The sequence below is a fragment of the Carex rostrata genome, chromosome 31, assembly GCF_964058835.1.
Source record: "Carex rostrata chromosome 31, lpCarRost1.2, whole genome shotgun sequence".
Taxonomy (NCBI): domain Eukaryota; kingdom Viridiplantae; phylum Streptophyta; class Magnoliopsida; order Poales; family Cyperaceae; genus Carex; species Carex rostrata.
The window spans coordinates 5,944,388-5,966,251 of NC_135948.1; the positions used below are offsets into that span (position 1 = coordinate 5,944,388).

The following is a 21,864-nucleotide window of genomic DNA, read 5'->3' on the forward strand; positions in this document are numbered from 1 at the left end:
TAAATTTTCACTTTGCTCCTAGTCCCGTATACATAAAAAAAATATTGCTACAATACGAACTGTAGCATTTTATTTTTTGGAGTTTCATTTTCATATATGTTAAAAAAAATTAAATCTAACATTATAAGTATTATATATATGATTATATATAGTGTTTATTAAAAAATAAATTTACCATAGCATAAAATTTGAACAATTTGTAATTAATAGTTTTTTATTTGTGCATAATGAAACAATATTCAACCTGTACGATATTTGATTGTTAGACCATGTATATGACGAATAACTAATTTATAAATTAACTTTTTAATATCAATCTCATTTTAATTTCAAATTTGATTTCGGAATTAAAATGGTATTTTCTTTAACATATACGGAAATGAAAAAAAAATTGCTTCAGTAGAGGCGTTATAGTCCATAACGTCTCTACTGTAACAATTTTTTGTTTTTACAGAGCCAGAGGTAAAATAAAAATATAGCAGGACGTTGTTTTTAAATTCTGAATTTCCTCCGAAAAATTCCTATTAATTGTCGGCTCAGAATTGCATATGAATCTGCCCAAGGTCTGTAAATATTGTTACTGTTGCCGTGAAGAAATAACTTGATTGATATGTCATTGATGTGATGAGATGATATTTGTTTGCATTTCGTACAGGGTTGGAGTATCTTCACAAGATGTGCAATCCACCGCTAATTCACAGAGATGTAAAAGCCAGCAATAATATTTTTCTTACCAGAATTCTCGAGGCCAAGGTAGGTTTCTGATTTTGGTTTAGTCCGGGCTTTCTCAGGCACTCATGTCTCCACCAAAATCGTTGCATGGCACACTTGGTTATTTGGATCCCTAGTATGTTGTCCCTGCCTCTGCAGTCTGTTATTTCTAACCTGCTACTTATCTGTTCTAGTCATTTTTCAGGACGTATATATTGGCACTACAACAGACTCCTATGTGTGGGAATTGTTGCCCTTGTAATGCTTGTTTGCCAAATTACGTTCAAACCTAAATTCAAAGCTGTTATTAGTGTAACAGAAGGACATTAAACTCCCCTATATATTATATTTTACAAATAGTCATACTGATCGATTCTCTACAGGATCATCAGCATTTTCCATTTTTTGTTTCCATATTGTAAGGTTAGAAAGGAAAATGTCTACCAAATTTTATATTTAAAACACCAAAATATATATAAATCAAAATTTACAGAAATTTCTTTGAGAGTGGATAAGACCTATAACTAGTTTTCATTACTTCATGTACTTGTTTGTTTGTTGATTTGTTTTATATCTCTGCAGTTACGCTTCTACCGCCCGGCCAGCTCATAGAAAAAAGTGACGTGTATAGTTTTGGGGTTGTCTTGCTAGAAATCATCATTCATCACAGGCAATTAAGATGCCAATTGGCCAAGGCCCACAAGGGAGTCAGCATTTGACTCAATTTGTGAAGCAAATGCTCTCCAGAGGAAACATAGAGAGCATATTGGACCCAAATATGGGAGGCCAATACAACCTAAACTCTATTTGGAAGGTTGCTGAGCTGGCACTCAGGTGCACCGACTTACCTGCTAAGAGGCCCGACATGACAGCAGTTGTTACAGAGCTCAAGGAAAGCCTGAACCTAGAAATTTCTAGCACTGAAATTGATAGTGATGCTTCGGGGGATATAAGCAGTGATTTTCTAAGAAATGATTATCCTTTTGGTGGTGTGATCCCTAGTGACAATTTTGAGATGGCACATATTGGGGGTTCGAAGCTACCAGATTATGGTCCTTCGGCAAGATAAATATCAGCTTCAGATAGAAAGGTGCATGCTGCCGACCTGTGTTTGCTATCCTGCAAGTGATTTGGTTTGATGGTTCATTTGAAAAATAAATGACCTAGCTGTTTTTCTTATAGTAATTTACGAATTTATACATTCAGCAGATCATTTGTTAAAGTTTTTTTCTTTGTGAGGTTGAATGTAAGAAAATTGGAACCTTTGGCATGACAAGGTGCTTTTAAGAAGACATAAACTCTGTATTCTGGTATTATAAAACAATTTTTATGAATTTCTTTTGGTTCATTTCAGTTGACTTGCACAGATCATGAGGATCATAACAGCAATTGATCATGAGGATCACAAAATGAACCGGTTTTTTAATTAATAGCATTAAAAAAAAAAATTATAGATGGCATCGATTCCATAAAAGGTGCCAAAATAACATAGCATCGAACCCATGCATTTTAGCAGACAATTCTTCGAACACTTCATGTGCACCCATAAACATAATTTTAATTTTTAGCAAATACTGATTGGATGCATATTGACACACATAAAGTTTAATAATAATTAAGTAGAAATAATTTACTGCCTATCCAAAGCCTACACACCATAAAGAACATGAGAGAAATTTTTATTCTTGTGTTACATCAAATCGACCAGATCTAATTTTAAATTTAAATTATGTGTGAATTCAAATATTATATTAGGGCCTGATACAGTAAATAGATATATGGCTGGCAATCATACCGGCTGTGAAAAAAACAAAAAACAAAAAACAAAAAACAAAAAACAAAAAACACAAACCTGGCCTGGACACTTCATACCAGCTGGCTGAACCATCCCGTCCGTGCTATTTTTGTACATGTTATATACGGAATCCATGTCATGTATTCAAATATTATTTTTCAATTGATATTAACACAAAAATCAGAAAAATGAAGCACCCTAACCCCATTATATCACATATGCAAACATTCCAGAAGAAACATGCTCATTTTTTCCGTGATTTGAAATGATAGGCTCGCCATTACAGAACTGGTGCAAGTATAATCTGGATCCCCACATATAGATATAGGTCTGGCAACACGAGTCCAAAGTCTCAGTTGACAAGTTAAAACAACAAAGACAATTTAAAACAATAAGACTAAGGTTGTAATAATTCTTAATGAGTTGCATAAAATTATGGAAATGATACAATTTGATCAGAAATTATGGATTAATTTTCCACATAATTCACATGCCTAAAGGTCCAAATTTATTAATTTATTCCAGCCGATCCTAGAGCACAATCAACTTTGAATTCAAAATTCATAGCTGGCTGACATGCATTTTTCCAGTAAGGTCCTTTTGACATGGGAATATTACAGGTATCACCAAAATTTCCAGGTCAATCTTCACAACTTGTAAAATTTACATAATATGCCCCTGAAATTTACAACTGGTGTACCAGTACCCAGAAAACATTAATACCAGTACTCCCAATATACAGAGAGGTGCCCAAAGAGGTTTAGATTGATGTGTTAAGTTGGACAGTTGTCAGAATGGCATAACCGAGTCAAATAGAGCATCGGTAGTGGCAAGAAAGGCATGAACACAAAGTGTAGCAACGAGAAAATTGATCTAATCACATTTCCATGCTGTTGGAACAGCAATTCAATGTCAACAATGTGTTGATTTATGGTACCTACAAGTACCAACATCTAGAACAAGGCAACAAGTGAAAGAGGGAGAGATCAGGTGTTCTGAACACCATGTTCATGGAAACCGGGTTCAAACCAGATATAAAACAAGAGCAGGGGACCTTGGTTCGGACGATAGGAGTGTCACAAATACAGAACAAAATTGAAAATAACACCACACTCCCCAAACCGCCCTCCCTTATTTTATTTCTTTTCTCTGATAAAAACTTACAAGAGATTAGACCATCCTTTATACCCAAACAGGATTGGCCTCCAAGTTTCTTTTGTTTTAGTAATATATGCATACAAGGAGAGAATCTAATATTTTAGGAATATAAATGTACAAGGAAATAAACGAAATATGCAAGCTTGCAATCTTCTCTGTTTAGGCACATATCTATCTTGACCAAATCTTCTAGCTGGCACCTTTACAGCTCATCTTTTCACTCCTCCTCAAGTTGGTTGGTAGATGTCCACCATACCTAACTTGCCCAATGAGCTGTCGAAACTTCGGGTATCAACAGCTTTAGTCAGAACATCTGCTAATTGTTCCTCTTATCTGACATGAGGGAACCGAATGATCTTGTCTTCAAGATTGTGTTTTATGAAATGGCAATCCACCTCAACATGCTTGGTTCGATCGTGTTGCACCGGATTGTGGGATATGTCAATTGCTGCTTTGTTGTCACAAAATAGATCCATCTCCTCCTGTGGCGCATACCCAATTTCGGTCATAAGTTTCCTTAGCCATAATAGCTCGCACAATCCCTTAGACATGCCGCGAAATTCAGCTTCTGCACTGGAAAGAGCTACCACATTCTGTTTCTTGCTTCTCCATGTTACTAGATTGCCTCCAATAAATGTGAAGTAGCCAGCCATGGATTTTCTGTCTATCACATTTCCTGCCCAGTCAGCATCAGTATAGCCACTGATCTTTAGGTGTCCATGTTTCCTGAACTGTATCCCTCTTCCCGGGGAACCCTTTAGATACCTGAGAATTCTATTTACTGCTTCCATATGTACTTCACTTGGTGAATGCATGAACTGACTTACCATACTTACTGCATAAGCAATGTCAGGTTTTGTGTGCGAGAGGTATATCAGCTTTCCCACCAATTTCTGATATCTTTCCTTGTTGGTTGGAGTCTGGTCCGGATAATTTCCAAGTTTCAGATTTTGAACTACAGGTGTGTCAGCTGGTTTGCAATATGGCATTCCAACTTATGTGAGCAGGTCTAGCACGTACTTACTGTTGTTCTAGCAATAATCCTTTTAGTCTATTTGACTAATTTGCAAAAACATACAATTATTAAATTTTACGATTTCTTCTATTTTAGAATTATGCAGGTTCAAGTCAAATGGAATTGCAATATGAAATACTTGAACTGAAGAAATCATGAAGACTTATCAAGAATGTAAATTGTAAAATCTAAACTTGGTAAAGTGTTTTTGATGTTGTTTCAACAAGATAAAAACGTTGGTAACGTTTGTAAAACGTTATAACGATTATACCTTAAGAAAACGCTGTGAAACAACTCGATCAAAGTCAAAAAAAGTCAAAAAAAGTCAAAAAAACGGTGCTGTAACGTTTTAAAACGTTGGTAACGTTTTCTGAACGTTTTAAAACGTTGGTAACTTTTTAAAACGTTGGTAACGTTTTAAAACGTTGGTAACGTTTTAAAACGTTGGTAACGTTTTAATTAATTTCCAAACTTCAGAAATTCCTGATTTTGATCAAGTTTTTTACAGTGCAAAACGTTATGTAACGTTTTATAAACGTTGTAACGTTTTATAAACGTTGTAACGTTTTATAAACGTTGTAACGTTTTATAAACGTTGTAACGTTTTATAAACGTTGTAACGTTTTTGAAACGTTTGTGTAACGTTTTGGTGCAGCTCTCGGACTTTTGAAGGCTCATAAAACGTTACCAACGTTTCTGGAAAACGTTGTAACGTTTTAGCTCAATCAGCTCATTTTTGAGCTGCCACTATAAATAGACCGAAGGGATCACTTTCAAATCCAACCTAGCCGTCCCTAAACTTCAAAAGAGGCGATTTTCTGAGAGCTTGGTTCCACCATTGTTGATTGAGCTTAAAACTTCAATATCTCTCAATCAATCTCAAACAACCTCAAATCCACTTCACTAATCTCTAATTAGATTAGGTTAGAGTGATCTATTGAGTGTTTCTCTTGTTCTTGAGTAGCTCGTGTGACTTCCCTTGGTTGTAAGGGCTCGCCGGCGCTCATCTCTCGTTGGCCGTGACTTCCCGTTTTGTAAGGGCTCACGGTTCACAATTGTAATCCTTTCATATTGGGTAATAGAAAGGCGCACCTAGAAAGAGGTTGCGACGCCCCGGAGACGTAGGCCATTGTTTTGCCGAACTCCGTTATCATCCCGCGTGTCAATTTCTCTAAACTCATCTCTTTTACTTTCAATTGCAATTAATTTTCAGTTTTCGAGCTAATTAGCGGTGCCCCTTAAGTATAACAAAGTGGTATCAGAGCAAGTTGCTCAAATTAAGACTCACTTAGTTTGAGTTAGATCAACTTGGGAAATGACACCTTATAGATGTGTGAGAGAACCCCCAATTTTCGGTAATACAACCAACAATTTTAGTCATTGGAAAAATCTTATGATTCAATTTTTTAAAACCAATGAGGTTTGGGACATTGTAGAAAATGGATATGTACCGAAAATTGATGACAATAATAATGTGACCGCCACATCCAAACTTGAAAAGCAAATTAATCTAATTGCAATAAATTATATAATTAATTCGGTTAGTGAATCTATCTCATCATTAATTAATGATTCGTGTAGTGCCCATGAAATATGGGAGGATCTAACCAATCGATTTGAAGTAAATGCCCAGATTAAAATGAGTAAGACAAAGATGGATGAACAAGATCTCAATCTCGCGTTGACGGCAAATGTAGATGAAGGTCCCTCGGCAATTGATGTGGACTCAATTATTGCAAGCAAGAACATCACCGACGAGACCACTATCGAATTTCTCATAGACCTTGTGAAATCAAGGAACATCAAGAAGGGCGATGATGGAATCGAAGCCTCAACTAGCTCCGCTAATGAGGTACATTTAAATTGGGGTCTTGATGGTATTGAGTCCGAAGATGAATTGACCGATGAGGAAGAAGGTGGTGAAGAATACAATGGTACCATTGATGAGACCGAAAATAACTTGTACACCAATCGGTTAGAAATCAATGAGTCAAGCATTTTCAAAAATGAGAGTATATCATGCTATGATGATGAATCAAAATTACAATCTCTCCTTGATGAGTCCAATAGAATTTTGGTTGAAAAGGAAGGTATTATTCAAAAATTGATTGCTAAAAATGACATGTTAGAATGTGAAGTTAGGAATTTAAAAACATCGCACATAGGTGAAATAGGCATATTAAAGGTTAAAGTTCAAACCTTAGAGACCGAAAATAGGGCATTAAGGTCTCCTAGTGAATCTTCAAATGTCACTAGTCTAGATCCTTATTATGTGAGTAATTTGATACATGATCAATCTTATCATAAAATAGATAGAGTTGGTCTTGGATTTGAGAAGGATAAATCCTCATTTAAATCCAATCACATAAAAGGCCCAAAAGAAAAAGGGGAACATTCTCAAACTTCAAGTATTTCAAATGCCAAACTTAAGTTTAATTGTGAGCAATACTCAACTTATCAATTCTTTACCAAAAATGGTTTAACTCCCTTGAACAAGGAGTCATCCAAATTGAAGTCTTCTCATGCCTCAAATGCTAAACAAGATAAAAAGTCACCAAATTATGCATTTAGGTATAAGTACAATAAAAGAAATTTCAAGAACAAAAATACTTTTCAAAATAGTGATAAGAACATGTTTAATCCAAAGGGGTCAAACAAAACTTATTTCAAAGGACCCGATGGATAGTTTTATGAACTTAAAAATAAAAATGCTTTACAAAACCAAACTCAAAGAAATGGTGTAGCTAGAGATGTTCCCCAACATCATAATCGATTTGATTTCAACAAAACTAAGAGTGTCACATCTAAAGTTGCAAATAGGTCTCATGATAGTCGTAGGTGTAGCATGCATGAAATTAAGCATCAATACCAATCCGCTTTCAAGCAAGGTTCTATTGCTCAAAAGCCATCAATTACATTTTGTAATTATTGTTGCAAAATTGGCCATACCTCCTTAGAGTGTAGGTTTAGGAATGGAGACAACAACTCAAATGTTGTTTGGGTTCCTAAAGTTAAACTAGCTTAGATTCATACATAATCTCCCCTAATTTATTCAATTTGCCAAAAATCAAGGGGGAGATTAAACAACGTATGTGTTAGTTACTAACTCAACAATAACTAATATATACTATTGTAGGAGTGATTGATTGCATCTCATAAACAAAATGCTTGGATCATTGATAGTTGTTGTTACACACAAATATTATGCGCAATCTAAACTCTGCATAATTATGAAATTCGCTTCCGCTACATACCAATTATGTGTGACAACACTAGTGCCATAAAACTAAGCAAAATAAAAATATTTGTGTTAGCTATGACTCATACATATCGACACCAAAAACCAAATTGTCAATATTTTCACGAAATCCTTGAATTGTTGAGTCTCATGAATTGTGTAAGCCCCTCGTCTCCAGTTTGCTGTTTCTTGCCCTCATCTTCTATCCTCGCGGGTCCCAGCTCTCAGTTAAACAAACTACTTTTCTGTCACTAACATATTAATGTGAGGGGTTCGATCCCAGCTGCAGAGTTTTGTCTTTTAAACCAATTCCTGACCGCACCTTTGCCCGCCTGCCCGAGAGCTCGTCTCATTCAATCAGAGCATTGACGGAGTCAAAATCAAAAGTTTCTCCCCAAATCGCAATCTGGGATCGTGATACATCCCTATTAAATCTGTTAGTTTAATCACGAGTTTAATTTATTGATTTCCACAAATGTTTTTCCACTGTATAACTGTATATAATATCCTGATTTACAGAATTCGGGGGTTTCTTGCTATTTCAAAACATTTAAACATTGTTATACGTATTTTAAATTAAGGTCAGTTTGATTATTCTCATACTTTGATGGGACAGTGAAACAATACAAAAAAAATTCAGAGGGTCAAATTTGAAATTTGGACTAGTAATTCAGATTAGAAATGTTCAATTACTGTGTCTGTAATTTGCAGGATGTAACATTTTTATAAACTATCCAGAGGACGTTAGTTTGTGGTGCTAGCACACAGGGCCGGTTCTGAAGATTTCAGGGTCCGGGGCGAGAGAAAAATTTGTGGTCTTAATATAAATAATTTTTTTATTGATATATCAACAGATCATACAAAATATAAGGGACATAAAGCCAATACCCTTCAAAATAAAACACATACAACGAGTCAATGATTAACATACCCATATCATGCTTCTTGCTACTTGTTTTTTGCTCCTTACTCCTTGCTTATTGATAAACCAATTCTAAAACCTTCCTTGTATTTTGTACCTACACAAAAAGCACGTATAAACCACATCTTATCTGAAATGACCCCTCCTTGCATTTTTAGAAGCAAAATTATCAATTATATGTTAAACATCAATAGTTTTCAACATATTTTTTTCAACACTTAATATTGTTAATCCATTCAACCTATCTTGAGTCATAGTTGTTCGTAAATAAGATTTTATCAACTTTAATTTTGAAAAACTCCTTTCTGCAGATGCCACAGTAATAGGTATAGTTAGTAAAACTCTATAAGCAACCAAAACATCCTTTTCTATTTCTTTCTTCGCTACCTAATGCATATTTTCTAGGAAACATTATTTTAAATTAAAAGATAAAACAAAGTAATAGAACGATAAAACCTAGGCAATGAGGTAGAGCAGTCCAATATAGAGGCCGCGCCGTTGCCGCGCTCGCTGACAATTTTCTAGGTTTATGGAATCACGTTGACAATTTTCTAGGTTTCTGGAATCACGTTGGATGTGTCATCGTTGATTGTTGAACAATAGTGTTGATTGTTTCTTGGTATAACCTCAATTAATTTCTTGGCATATATGCTTTCGTATAATTTAGTGAGCAATATTGTTGAAGAATATATTGAAAGTTTCAAAATAAAGAAACTTTGACCAACAGTGAAATGAAAAAACAAAAAAAGGAATGATTGAATCACGGATATCAATCAGATTTTAATACAACCATTCATGGATATCAATCAGAGATTTTAATAGCAACATATCACAGATATAATTGATCTTCTGTTTTGCAATTTTAATACATACAATTTTTTTTTTTCGGGGCCCTTTTGGAGTTTGGGGCCCAGGGCCATTGCCCTGGCTGCCCTGGGTCAGGGCCGGCACTGCTAGCACATCGATTCACACTTTCCAGAGGACGTTAGTGAGAATAATCGATGGTGCTAGTGAGAATAATCTGATTATTCTCATTAGTTTGAGGTGCTAGCACATCGATTCACACTTTCCATACTTTGCATAAATTTTCAATTACTATGTCTGTACTTTATTCTATTCACACTTTCCAAAGAACGTTATAAACTATCACGTTTTTCTTATATCTCGAAAAAACTCAAATCTGTTCTCCATTATCAATATTTACTTAAATAATTTCCTATCAATAAAAATTTCGGCCACTTGCAGCCTTGCACGCTTCGATTTCCGAATTGATGTGAAAAAAGAAAAAAACGTGACTTTCCAACTTGGAAATGTCAAACTCATAAAGAAAACAAAATAAAAAAAGTGTGAAACTGCAACAAAAAAGGAAAAAAATAACAAATCTCCATTTTTTTTCTTCATCTTAACTTCTTCATCATCGTTCAACAAAATAACTTAATTCATGTGTTGCATTAAGAGTAGAGTTTGGCAAAAACCCGGGTCGGGTATACCCGTCCGTACCCGCCCGTACCCGCCGCCCGGAGTACCCGTGCCCGAGCCCGGGTATGGGTCGGGTACTCGGGTACGCGGGTACGGGCAAAACCCAGACCGGACCCGTTATTTTGGAACAATACCCGACCATACCCTACCCGAGTTTACCCGTACCCGAGTACCCGTACCCGTATACCCGAGTACTGTTCATCCATTTCAAAATTCAAAAAATATGATTTCCCCCCCCCCCAAACCGGTGCCATCCCATCCGGACCCACCCGGACCGGACCGACCGGATGGGACGGTTTTTTTTTTTTTTTCTTTTCTGTTTCTGTTTTTTTCTGTTTCTGTTACTGTTATTCTTTAAAAATTAAAAATTTAAATTTTATCCCTCCAACCAAAATTTCTTTAAATACCCCTCTTCCTCCCTTCATTTTCACATCTCCTTAACAATTCTCATTCTCTCATTTTCTTATTCTCTTAATCTAAGTTTCTATTATTCTCAAATTTTAAATTTATTGTTAAAAAAAATATATAGTTGTACATTTAATTACTTCTACAAATACGCAAACGGAATTACGAAGGTATCGAAATTACGAAGTTCGGGACCTTCCGCAAGATTTTTCCGCGAGATTTAAAGGTTATATTTATTTCATGTTAGATTAATTTATTTTTGTAGAGTAAATTTAGTTTATGTAGATTTATTGGATGTTAAATAATTAGATATTTAGATTTGTTAGATTTATTTTATGTTAGATTTGTTAAGTAATTAGATTGATTAGATTTATTGAATATGTTAGATTTATTTAGTTTATGTTAGATTTGTTAGATGTAAAGTAATTAAATTTGTTTTGATGCTAGATTTTATTTTTGAAATTCGGATTTATTTTTCATAGGTTTAAAAAATGGGTTATATTTATTTTTGAAAATATGTGAAGTAATTAGATTTATTTTGAATAGGTTAGATTTATTTTTGAAAATGTTAGATTTATTTTGAAAATGTTAGATTTATTTTTGAAAATGTTAGATTTATTTTGAATAGGTTAGATTTAATTTCGATTTTTTAATTTCTGTTTTTTAATTTCTGTTTTTTAATTTCTGTTTTTGAAATACTTGTGTACTTGAAAGATTGGATTCAATCTGAAGAGCGCAGGCAACATGTGCCTGAAGCATCATCATCCGAAGTCGACACTGAAGAAAGCAGTACCGAGGCGCAGCACCAGGCTAATTCGGATTCAGATGGTGCGGAAGAGAGCGAAAAATGGTATAGGAATGAGAACTTCTAGATAGGTAGTGTCGGTATAAATTTCTAACCTCTTTTAGTCTTTATCGTTATTTTTTAAATTATAAATTTCTAAATATTTCAATTAGTTTTTAAATTATTCATTTTAAAGAAGAATTACTAACAAAAAAAAAGTTAGAACTCCGCCTATGTTATTTTACATAGCCGGTCCCAAGCCCGGAATAAATGAGGAGGGTAACTTCTATTGTTTTAAAAATTTCGAGATATAAATAAATTATGAAACTATATAATTAGAACGAGAATTTAAAAATAAAATCAAATGACTCGTGTAAAGAAATAAATAAATACATTTGTACTTAGGCAACTAAACAAACAAATTTTGGCAAGAATAATTTATATATATAAGTTACAAATTTTAATTATTTAGGAATTATAAAGATGTGACTTGATAATTTTATGTATATATATACACACTATTTGATATTGAATTATTCATATTTTAAAAGTCGAATTATAAACACGTAATAACATTTATATGACATTGTTAAAAAAAAAACCAACAAAAAAAAAAAAAAAACCAGAAAAAAAAAAGCAAAAAAAAAAAAAAAAAAAAAAACCAACAAAAAAACCAGCAAAAAAAAACAGCAAAAAAAAAAAAAATACCCGTACCCGCCCTACCCGTACCCGTACCCGCCTTACCCGTCAAGGGTACACGGGTAAGGGTATAGGACGGGTAGGGTATGGGTTTTGAAAATTATACCTGCCATACCCGTACCCGAATACCCTTGTACCCGAGTATACCCGTACCCGAGACGTACTCGTACCCGAGACGGGTATACCCGGGGTACCCGTACCCGCCCGAGTATAAATACACTAATTAAGAGTAAGGCTTGGGTGCTATGGATAGCATAGGGTAATTCGTGCTATGGTCTTAAAAACATATCATATAAACTTCAAACTTCGATTTAAGTAACTTAATAAATTGTTTATATAATAAACTTGTAAAATATTAATTTTTACTATGTTTAAATTTTTTTACTATTTTTTATGATTTATGAAAGAAGGTTAAAAATGACCTAAAAATAAAAGAAAATTATCAATATTTTAGGTCATTTTTTGCCATTTTCGTAAATCAGAAAAATTAGTAAAAAAAATTCAAAAAAGTAAAAATTAGAATACTACAAGTTTATTGTATAACTAATTTATTGAGCTACTTAAACCGAAATTTGAAGTTTATACGATAGATTTTTGAAGCCATAGCACGGATGACCTTATGCTATCCATAGCACCTAAGATTAATTGACAAAGAAGGAGACCTTTTTTTTTTAACTTTGCTACTCAAGTTTATTAAAAATATGTCTGAGTGCTTTTTATAAAAAAGAAAATAGCAGTTAAGTAGCAAAACAAAAAGTGTTCAAAGAAAAAAAAATCTATTTTTATTGAGCAAACTTCACATCACCTTTTAATATCAATTTGTTTTTTTTTTAAAATAAAATTTTGAAATAATTAAAGTGAATCGTTAATTATGTTCTATTTCTAAAGCAATACATGTACATCAGAACTTGTAAAATTTTAAATCAAGTTGTTCAAGGCAAAAGGTCAGAAGTGCAAATTAATCACAATAAATAATTTATTTATAATTAATTTATCGTTCTAAAATTTTATAGCCGCCGCTATGAATATGATTTAAACCATTGACCTTAAAATATATAATTGGAGTACAGATAAGATTAACTAATTATTGACCCAAACATATCTTTAATCTGATTCATGCCATATATCCGTTGACTTGAGAAAGGGGAGATAGCACAACATGGTTAGGAGAAAATCCTAGAGTTGTTGTACCTAAAGGTCAAGAATTCGATTCTCCCTCATGACTTTGCAATTTGTGCGAAAGTAATAAAAAAACATATATCCGTTGACTTCTTGGTAATAAATACTAAATAATAATGCCTCATGCATCATCTACCACTCAGCAATCGCAAATCTCAAGACAATAAGAAAAATCGGATGGGCGTTTCACCTTTCTAATATTTGTGCAGTTTGAATCCGATGCCGATCGGAAGCAAATTTGTGTCCAATGAATCACATCAAAACCGTCCAATTCACTTTAAAGTTTATGCGTACTAGGGGTGGCAAAAAATTAAAGCTCATAGGTCGTGGATCGATCATGACTCGCATTTGACTCGCTCGCTAACAACTCATTTGTTAGTGAACCGAGCTGTTAACGAGTCAACTCACCACTAACTCGATCAAAAATTAACAAGTTTGAGTTAGGGCCTACCTCGTTCGCGAGCTGGTGAACCAGCTTGGTTCAAGTATGAATTTGTGAATTGGTATGAATTTGCGTGAATTTAGTATGCATTAATTTATTTTGTGAACTATGTTTGTATTAAATTTGGAGATTTAATATTTTAGTATGTATGAAATTAGACTAAACTTAATTTATGATAGTTGACTTTATAATACATTATCTAATACATTTGGACTTTTGATCCACGAGATTTCGCGATCTGACTCGGCTCGCTTGTTACCAAAACCAATGAGCCACAAGTCACTTTTTCAACTCGGATTTGAATGTTGGCTCGTTGCTAAAACGAGCGAGCCATAAGCTTGATTTAGTTCGGACCGAGTTGGCTCATTACCAACCCCAGTGCATACGAATTATAAATTGGACCCGAACTATTCTCTTCTAATTAATGTAGCAGTGGATCTGAAAATGCATGACCGTGTCTTGCGTCAACTGTCTATTAGAAAATTGCACAATAGAAGAGAGAATTAATTAAACAATTAATTTGTTAGCGTACATGATTAAACAAGAACAAATTTACTATATCGTCCCTTAAATTTTATATTAGCAAAGTCATACATATGACAAGGTCAACTATAGGTTTCTTGGCTAGTATAAATACTGTATCCCGAACTTCCGATTGTGTGATTGAGGGGGTATATTGCGCATCATATATGTTTTTAACTGTTAATTGGCCGGAAGAATGCATTTTTGGTGCTCATATCATCTGATATTGCTGGTCCTGGTCTTCGTCTGTGTTCAAGGCCAGAATCCAACTTCTTACGGTAAATATATATATATATATTTATTTTTTCTGCCTTAATTTCATTTTGATCACTTCCACCTCCTTGATTTAATAGTTGATTCCTTTATTGTTGGAAAGTTCCCAAATCCCAATCCAAGTGTTTTGTTGGAGTGAGGCGCGAAAATAATTTACTGGGTATTTTGTTCAAGTGAATTAACATAGAATTAATAGTTGATTCTAAAATTAAAAATTGCTCTATGTTACCAGATTCACACCCCTTTTTCAATTTTTGATCACTTTGCCCCCTTTTTCGATTCCACAAAAGTAATAAGTTACCAGATTCACACCAACTTTAATATATAGTTGATTCTATGTTAATTTTTTTTAAAATTTTGTTCAATACATCACATTTTAGTAAGAAAAAAATAAAATAAAATTGCTTTTAACCGTTTATTTACCAAGTAATTCAATATAATAAATAAAAAAATCAGCTTATCTTTCGGTAGAAGTAAATCAGATACTATACACTTGTTCTTATCTTCGATATATTCTTTCTTTATATCGTCTTCATAGATTATACAAGTTAATCGCCACATATGTATCTTACATAATAATTTGTTTGTGTAATGTATTAATACCTCTCTAACAGTAAATTTTCTAATAAAATTATAATTGCTTGACTATCCAAATTTTATTTATTTAATTAATTAGAGCATGACGTCCTTTATTCAGTAAAGACACAAACTAATTATAATCAGCTCCATTATATTATTTTGAAGTACAATCTCACACGCATCTACGGTGCAAACGGATCGGATAATAGTAAATTAATACCCGTATTCATTTTTATTTTAGGAGATGAATACAAATCAAATATTAAAAATGAATATGGATATGGATCATATACTAAACAGATACAAATACGAATAAGGTATTATTCGGATACCTAATTCAAATAATATTATAACAAAATTAATATATTATTCAACAAAATTATTTCTTCATTAGAAAATATAAATAACATTAAATATGAATATCATTCAGATAATAAATCATTCTGGTGGACAATATATTTTTCTCTTATTAAACTTTTTATATGTTATTATAAAATATCTATTTTGTTCAAAAAAATTAATCACCAATATAATGATGTCTTGATTAAAAAAATACCAAAAAAAATAATTTTCTTTCTAAACATACATGATTATAAACAAACGAATATAAAGAAAACATACGGATACAGATCCTTCTTTGTATTCCTAATTGCGCCCTCATATTGCTCCAAAAGAATCAAGATTAACAAAATCAATTTGATCAACAAGTACAAATTTATTACTTTTGCAGGTTTCATAAACATAGACTGTGGTATTGCAAGCAACACTAGTTATGATGACAGCTTCACAGGTTTAAGATACATATCTGACGATCAATATATTGACACGGGATTGAATGGCAAAATCTCTAGTCAGCATCCAGTGAACAAAAATAAGTACACAAATCTTGAGACCCTCAGGAGCTTCCCTAACAGTACTAAAAACTGTTACACTCTAACGCCAGCAACAAAAGGATCAAAATATCTTCTGAGAGCAACATTCTATTATGGGAACTATGACGGATTAGAAAATAGTCCCAGCTTCGACTTATATTTTGGTGTCAATTTTTGGTCATCCATTACCATCTCTGAACCTGATTATTGGTATGCTTTTGAGATAATTGCTATTGCCCCTGCAAATTATATTGAAGTTTGTCTATTGAACACGGGACTCGGGACTCCTTTCATCTCTGTGCTGGAGTTGAGACCATTGACTAGCACTCTCTATGAACTTGCAAACGCCACTAAATCTCTGAATCTCATATATAGGGGAGATGTGGGATCAAATAATTCAGTGGTGAGGTATGCAAAATATAGCATTTATCAGGAAAAAGAAACTTCATGTGCACTTTCAGGGCTTATTTTGTGGTAATAATATCACTTGGACATCCTCAATTTGTCCGTTGTGAAAATTTATTTATAAGACATTATAGTCGTCCATATTCCCTAGACTTCATATTATTATAATTGACCTACAATTGCTTACTTCAAATCCCAAATTGGCGGGTGACTTCCAATTCTCAGCTCCCCAACTGAAGTGATATTTTTTAATCAAATGAAGTTCAGTAAAATTTAAATTTCTATTTAGAAAATTAATATTGTGCAGAACGAAATTCAACAATTAGTCATCTCTTTTGTTGTTTGAGAGCAGGTACCCTGATGATAACCACGACCGGTTATGGTTTAATTACACAGAGTCTTCATGGGCAAAAATATCCACTGGCTCTAGCATTGACGGCTTTCTATTTGAGGTCCCATCCTTGGTGCTACAGACAGCAGCTGTTACCTCAACAGCAAGCAACCCCCTTGACATAACATGGTCGACATCTAATAAGTCGGATATCTTCTTTGTCGTGCTCCATTTTGCCGAGATCCAGATCATGCAAAACACTAGTCTGAGGGAGTTCTACGTTTACGCAAATGGAGAGCAAAAGTTCAAGGACCCAGTTCCCATCAAGAAGTACCTTAACCCAGTTTATTCTTGGTACTTAGATACAGGCCGCACAAATTATAATATGTCACTCAAGAGTTCTCCAAGAGCAACTCTCCCACCTCTACTCAATGCATTTGAGGTGTACACAATCTTACGTGTGACAATGTTTCCTACAGATACCATAGATGGTAGATCTCTACACATTTCTAATTTAAGTCTTAATGCTGCTGATTGTCCTCAGTGGAATAATTTTTTTACTGACAAACAAACTTTATAAGAAATTGGTTAGAATATTTGACAGAAAATTTTTAATCTTCCATACAGTCAATGCCATTAAATCAATCAAGGAGAGTTATAGTATTGGGAAAGATTGGAATGGTGATCCTTGCCTTCCTACAAGTTACAGTTGGAGTGGGATACGCTGTACAATTAATTCCTCCAATATTCCCAGAATCGAAGTTCTGTGAGTTTCACATCCAATACAATAATGCCTTCTTGAAATCTTTCTTTCTGTAGAGAAAGCAATTAAGTTCTATTTTTTGCAGAAATCTATCATCCAGTGGATTAACTGGTGCAATGGTATCTGCCTTTGGATACCTAACTGAGCTTGAGAAATTGTAAGTTCGTTTAATATTTAGCAAAAGAAAATTACTTTAGGGAAGTTATTATAACATCACTTACATTATTGTAACAGAGCAATTAAACAGTTTCTGACATGAAATTCTCTTTTATAATTCTTTCAGAGACTTATCTCACAACAATCTGTCAGGCAACATTCCTAATTCTCTGGATGAATTAACATCACTTACATTCTTGTATGACAAAAAAACCCTTTCTTTTTTAGCCAGAGCATCAATTTCCGCTTTCTCATCTAATGCTTTTTTTATTACAGGGATCTCTCAGAAAACAGTGGGCTTTCAAGAACACTTCCTCCTGGTCTCCAAAAAAGACAAAAGGATGGTCATTTGACTGTGCTGTATGTCTACTTTCCCCATTTTGATCAAACTAATAATCCTTTAGTCGTACCACTTGTTTGAAATGACATCTCTTTAGTTTAGAAATTTGTTTACTAATTAAGTTGATACATCCATAACTAGTGACAGCCTGGCATCCCATGCTTAGATGTTCCAAACTGTGCCAAAAACTATCAGACATTAAATGCTAGGTCCTTATCTTATATTTGATTGAGTCTGTATTATTTGTCATGTTGTTCTGTGAATGATAAGGTATCATTCTTTATGCTCGCTTAGAGGAGCAACAGAAATAATTTCACATAAAACCTAAAAAATAACGAATAATATAATTTGACCAAAGTATTAAATGTCAGTTTCAACAGCACTGATGCTGGATCAGGACACAAGAAATCCTCGAAAGCAGTTATCTTTATAATTGTTGCTGTAGTTATCGTGTTGCTGATTATTGGAGTAGTGACATTATTCTTTTTGTGTCAGAAGAAGAGCAAGAAAGGTAATTGTTCCATAATATTAATGATTTTATTTTTTAACCAATGAGATCCTTAGTAGAGTTTTGAACCTGCAACATCTCACATGGAAGGCATTGCCTCGACCAATAGAACAAAGACTGGTTCTCAATATTGATTACTTCTATTTTACAAACTTTTCTTTCTGGGATGACATAAGATCAAGAGCTTTTTTATTGGTATATGCATATATGTAATTTTGAGAGATATCGGATTATTGACTACCACCTTCAATCCAAAACAGCACATAAATATGAAAGGAACTTATACCCGCAGATCAAGGTAATGAAAAGTTGACCTGGCGATCTCTCGTCATTTAACTGAATTACCTACACTGTTTGCCCAATTTTTCATATTAGTTGATTGTTGCATTTCTTCGAAACATTTGATTAATGATTTAATATTTGTAGATAAACGCATCAACCCACCTACAACTCATGAGGATCCTACATCAATTGGTACGGGAAATAGCTCTCATGTTATTGATGACCCAAATAACCCTAGCAAGTCTGGGGCTGGAGGAAAGGCATCAAATTTCGACAAAAAGCAATTTAGTTTTTCCGAGCTGAAGCTTATTACAAATGACTTTAGAGAAAAAATTGGAATTGGAGGGTTTGGCGAAGTTTTTAAGGGAAGACTTGGAAATGGAAACGAAGTTGCCGTTAAAGTTCGTTCTGAGTCATCTTCACAAGGGGCTCAACAGTTTTTGAATGAGGTAACAGGAGTATCTGTAATTTACTGTTGTAGCATGAGGCATGCATCATTAACTATATATTGCAAATTGCATCAGTAATCAGAACCTAGTATATCTATGTTCTGCATTTCTTCTTACAGGCGCTTAGGTTACCTGAATATTCATACTTTAAAGGAAGTAATACTTTGAACATATTGTATACTATGAAAATCTTTAGATCATAGTATCATTTTAATTAAAGATATAGCATCTAATGCAGAATGTATCTCAAATTGTTATCTAGGTTGAGAAGTTGTCAAGGGTTCATCACAAGAACTTAGTCTCACTTGTTGGCTACTGCATGGATGGAAATTACATCGCTCTTATCTATGATTACATGCAACAAGGAAATCTGCAAAATTGGCTTAGAGGTTGTAAAGTTGCAGAACTAAAAGTTTTTTCCCTTGTTTAAAGTTAGATTACTATCAATATTTCTCCAAGTTATTCACTGCACCAATATTATTTTATAAGCACTTTGGATGTAAATCAAGGACCCAAAATGTAAATTTCAATCACATACTCACATGGCAGGCTTCAGGATGAGGATCTAATGTTACTAAAACAAGTTGCTAAACAACCAGGAGATCAAAATTTTTTCCTCAAAAAAAAAAAAACCAGGAGATCAAAATTTGGCTTATAAATTTAATAATTGACATATTTGACTTGTAGGTAACACTCAGCCCCTTTCATGGAAACAACGACTCAGAATTGCATATGAATCTGCCCAAGGTCTGTAAATTTTGTTACTGTTGCCATCAAGGAACAACTTGATTCATATGTCATTAGTGACCTGATGATCTTTGCAATTCGTACAGGATTGGAGTATCTCCACAAAATGTGCAATCCTCCACTAATTCACAGAGATGTAAAAACCAGCAATATTCTTCTTACCAGAAATCTCGAGGCAAAGGTTTCCGATTTTGGTTTAGTTCGTGCTTTCACAGGCACTCATGTCTCCACCAAAGTCGTCGGAACACCTGGTTATTTGGATCCCCAGTATGTCCCCCCTGCCTCTTCAGTCTTTTCTTTCTAACTTGTCTGTTCTAGTATCATTTTTTAAGATGTGCTGGCACTAGATCTGACTGTTATATGAGGGCATTGGTAGCCCCTGTAATTTGTTGAGCTTCCTTCAAACCTTAAATTAAGGCAGTATTTAGTGTAACAAAAGGACATGAAACTCCCCTATATATTATATTTTACAATAGTCCTCAAGTTCTACAGGGTCATCAGTATAGTCTCCATAATTTTATATTAAAAGTTTCAAAATGTATATAAATTAAAATTAAAAAGATTGTTCATTTAGGGTGGATAAGATCTATTATTTATAGTTTTCACCACTTTATGTACTTGTTTGTTAATTTTTTTTTTCATATTCTGCAGTTATGCCTCCACCTCCCATCTCATAGAAAAAAGTGACGTGTACAGTTTTGGGGTTGTCTTGCTAGAAATCATCACCGGCAAGACACCAATCCACCAAGGCCTACAAAGGAGTCAGCATTTGACTCAATTTGTGCAGCAAAGGCTCTCCAAAGGAAACATAGAAAGTATATTGGACCCATATCTAGGAGGCCAATACAACTTAAACTCTATTTGGAAAGTTGCTGAGCTGGCACTCAGGTGCACCGACCTACCTGCTAAGAGGCCTGATATGACAGCAGTTGTGACCGAACTCAAGGAAAGCATGGATCTAGAAATGTCTAGCTTTGAAACAGGTAGCGTGGCTTCGGGGAGTATAAGGGAGTATAGTGGCAATTTTGAGATGGCACAAATAGGGGGCTCGGGGCTACCTGATCATGGTCCTTTGGCAAGATAAATATCAGCTTTAGATAGGAAGGTGCTGCATGCTCTGTGTGTCCTATCATGTCAGTGGCTTGGTTTGATATAAAATTGTTTATTTGTAAAAAAAAAAAAGATAGTTCGTTGTTTTCTTGTAGTAATTTAAGCAATTATAGATTGTTTTTTAACAGTTTTTCTTTGTGAGGTTGAAGGTAAGAAAAATGGATCCTATGGCACGATGTGCTATTAAGAAGACCTTGACCCTGTTATCCTTGTGTAATAAAACAATCTCCATGAATTCCTTTTGGACTTTTGGTTATTTTATTGACTTGCATAGATTAATTGGTAGTAATAATAATTGATCATGTAATCGGCTACTCAGACTCTCACCTACTGTTGAGGTATATAGGAAGCCTCAGATGTTAGATTTTCAACTGCTGATTCAAGTGGTTGAAAAAGGATGCCAGGATGGAAAGCAAGCTTGCTGTTGTTTGGGGCTAGGGTCATACTGGTAAAATCAGTATTGTCCGCGATCCAGCTTGGCCGCTTCACAACATGCAAGCATTCAAAAATTTTAATGGGTTTTCAGGCAGACATATAGATCCAGAAGGAGATTCATATGAGAATGTACTTGTAGATGAAATTTTATAATTTTAAGAATTGTTTTTACTATTTTTTGAGATATGTAATAGAATATCACTTGATAAACATTCTAGACTATTCAAAAGTAATGATTGTCCACCTATCTAGAAAAATAATAAAA

At 34.0% G+C, this 21,864-nt stretch overlaps 1 protein-coding gene and 1 pseudogene across 1 annotated transcript; one reads left to right on the plus strand and one right to left on the minus strand.

Annotated features, from left to right (window-relative positions):
- Window positions 1-3,993: 3,993 nt before the first annotated feature.
- LOC144547235 (secreted RxLR effector protein 161 pseudogene) lies at window positions 3,994-4,653 on the minus strand (annotated as a pseudogene).
- A 1,680-nt stretch (window positions 4,654-6,333) lies between these two features.
- LOC144547237 (putative LRR receptor-like serine/threonine-protein kinase At5g59680) lies at window positions 6,334-21,230 on the plus strand. The gene is made up of 13 exons (XM_078295822.1): window positions 6,334-6,691; window positions 15,932-16,481; window positions 16,831-17,251; window positions 17,437-17,535; window positions 17,629-17,729; window positions 17,856-17,927; window positions 18,005-18,088; window positions 18,440-18,579; window positions 19,003-19,316; window positions 19,579-19,699; window positions 19,995-20,054; window positions 20,141-20,321; window positions 20,706-21,230. Exons 1-13 carry the CDS (start codon window positions 6,334-6,336, stop codon window positions 21,136-21,138), a joined length of 2,934 nt encoding a protein of 977 aa, XP_078151948.1. The 3' UTR covers window positions 21,139-21,230.
- The last annotated feature ends 634 nt before the right edge of the window (window positions 21,231-21,864 follow it).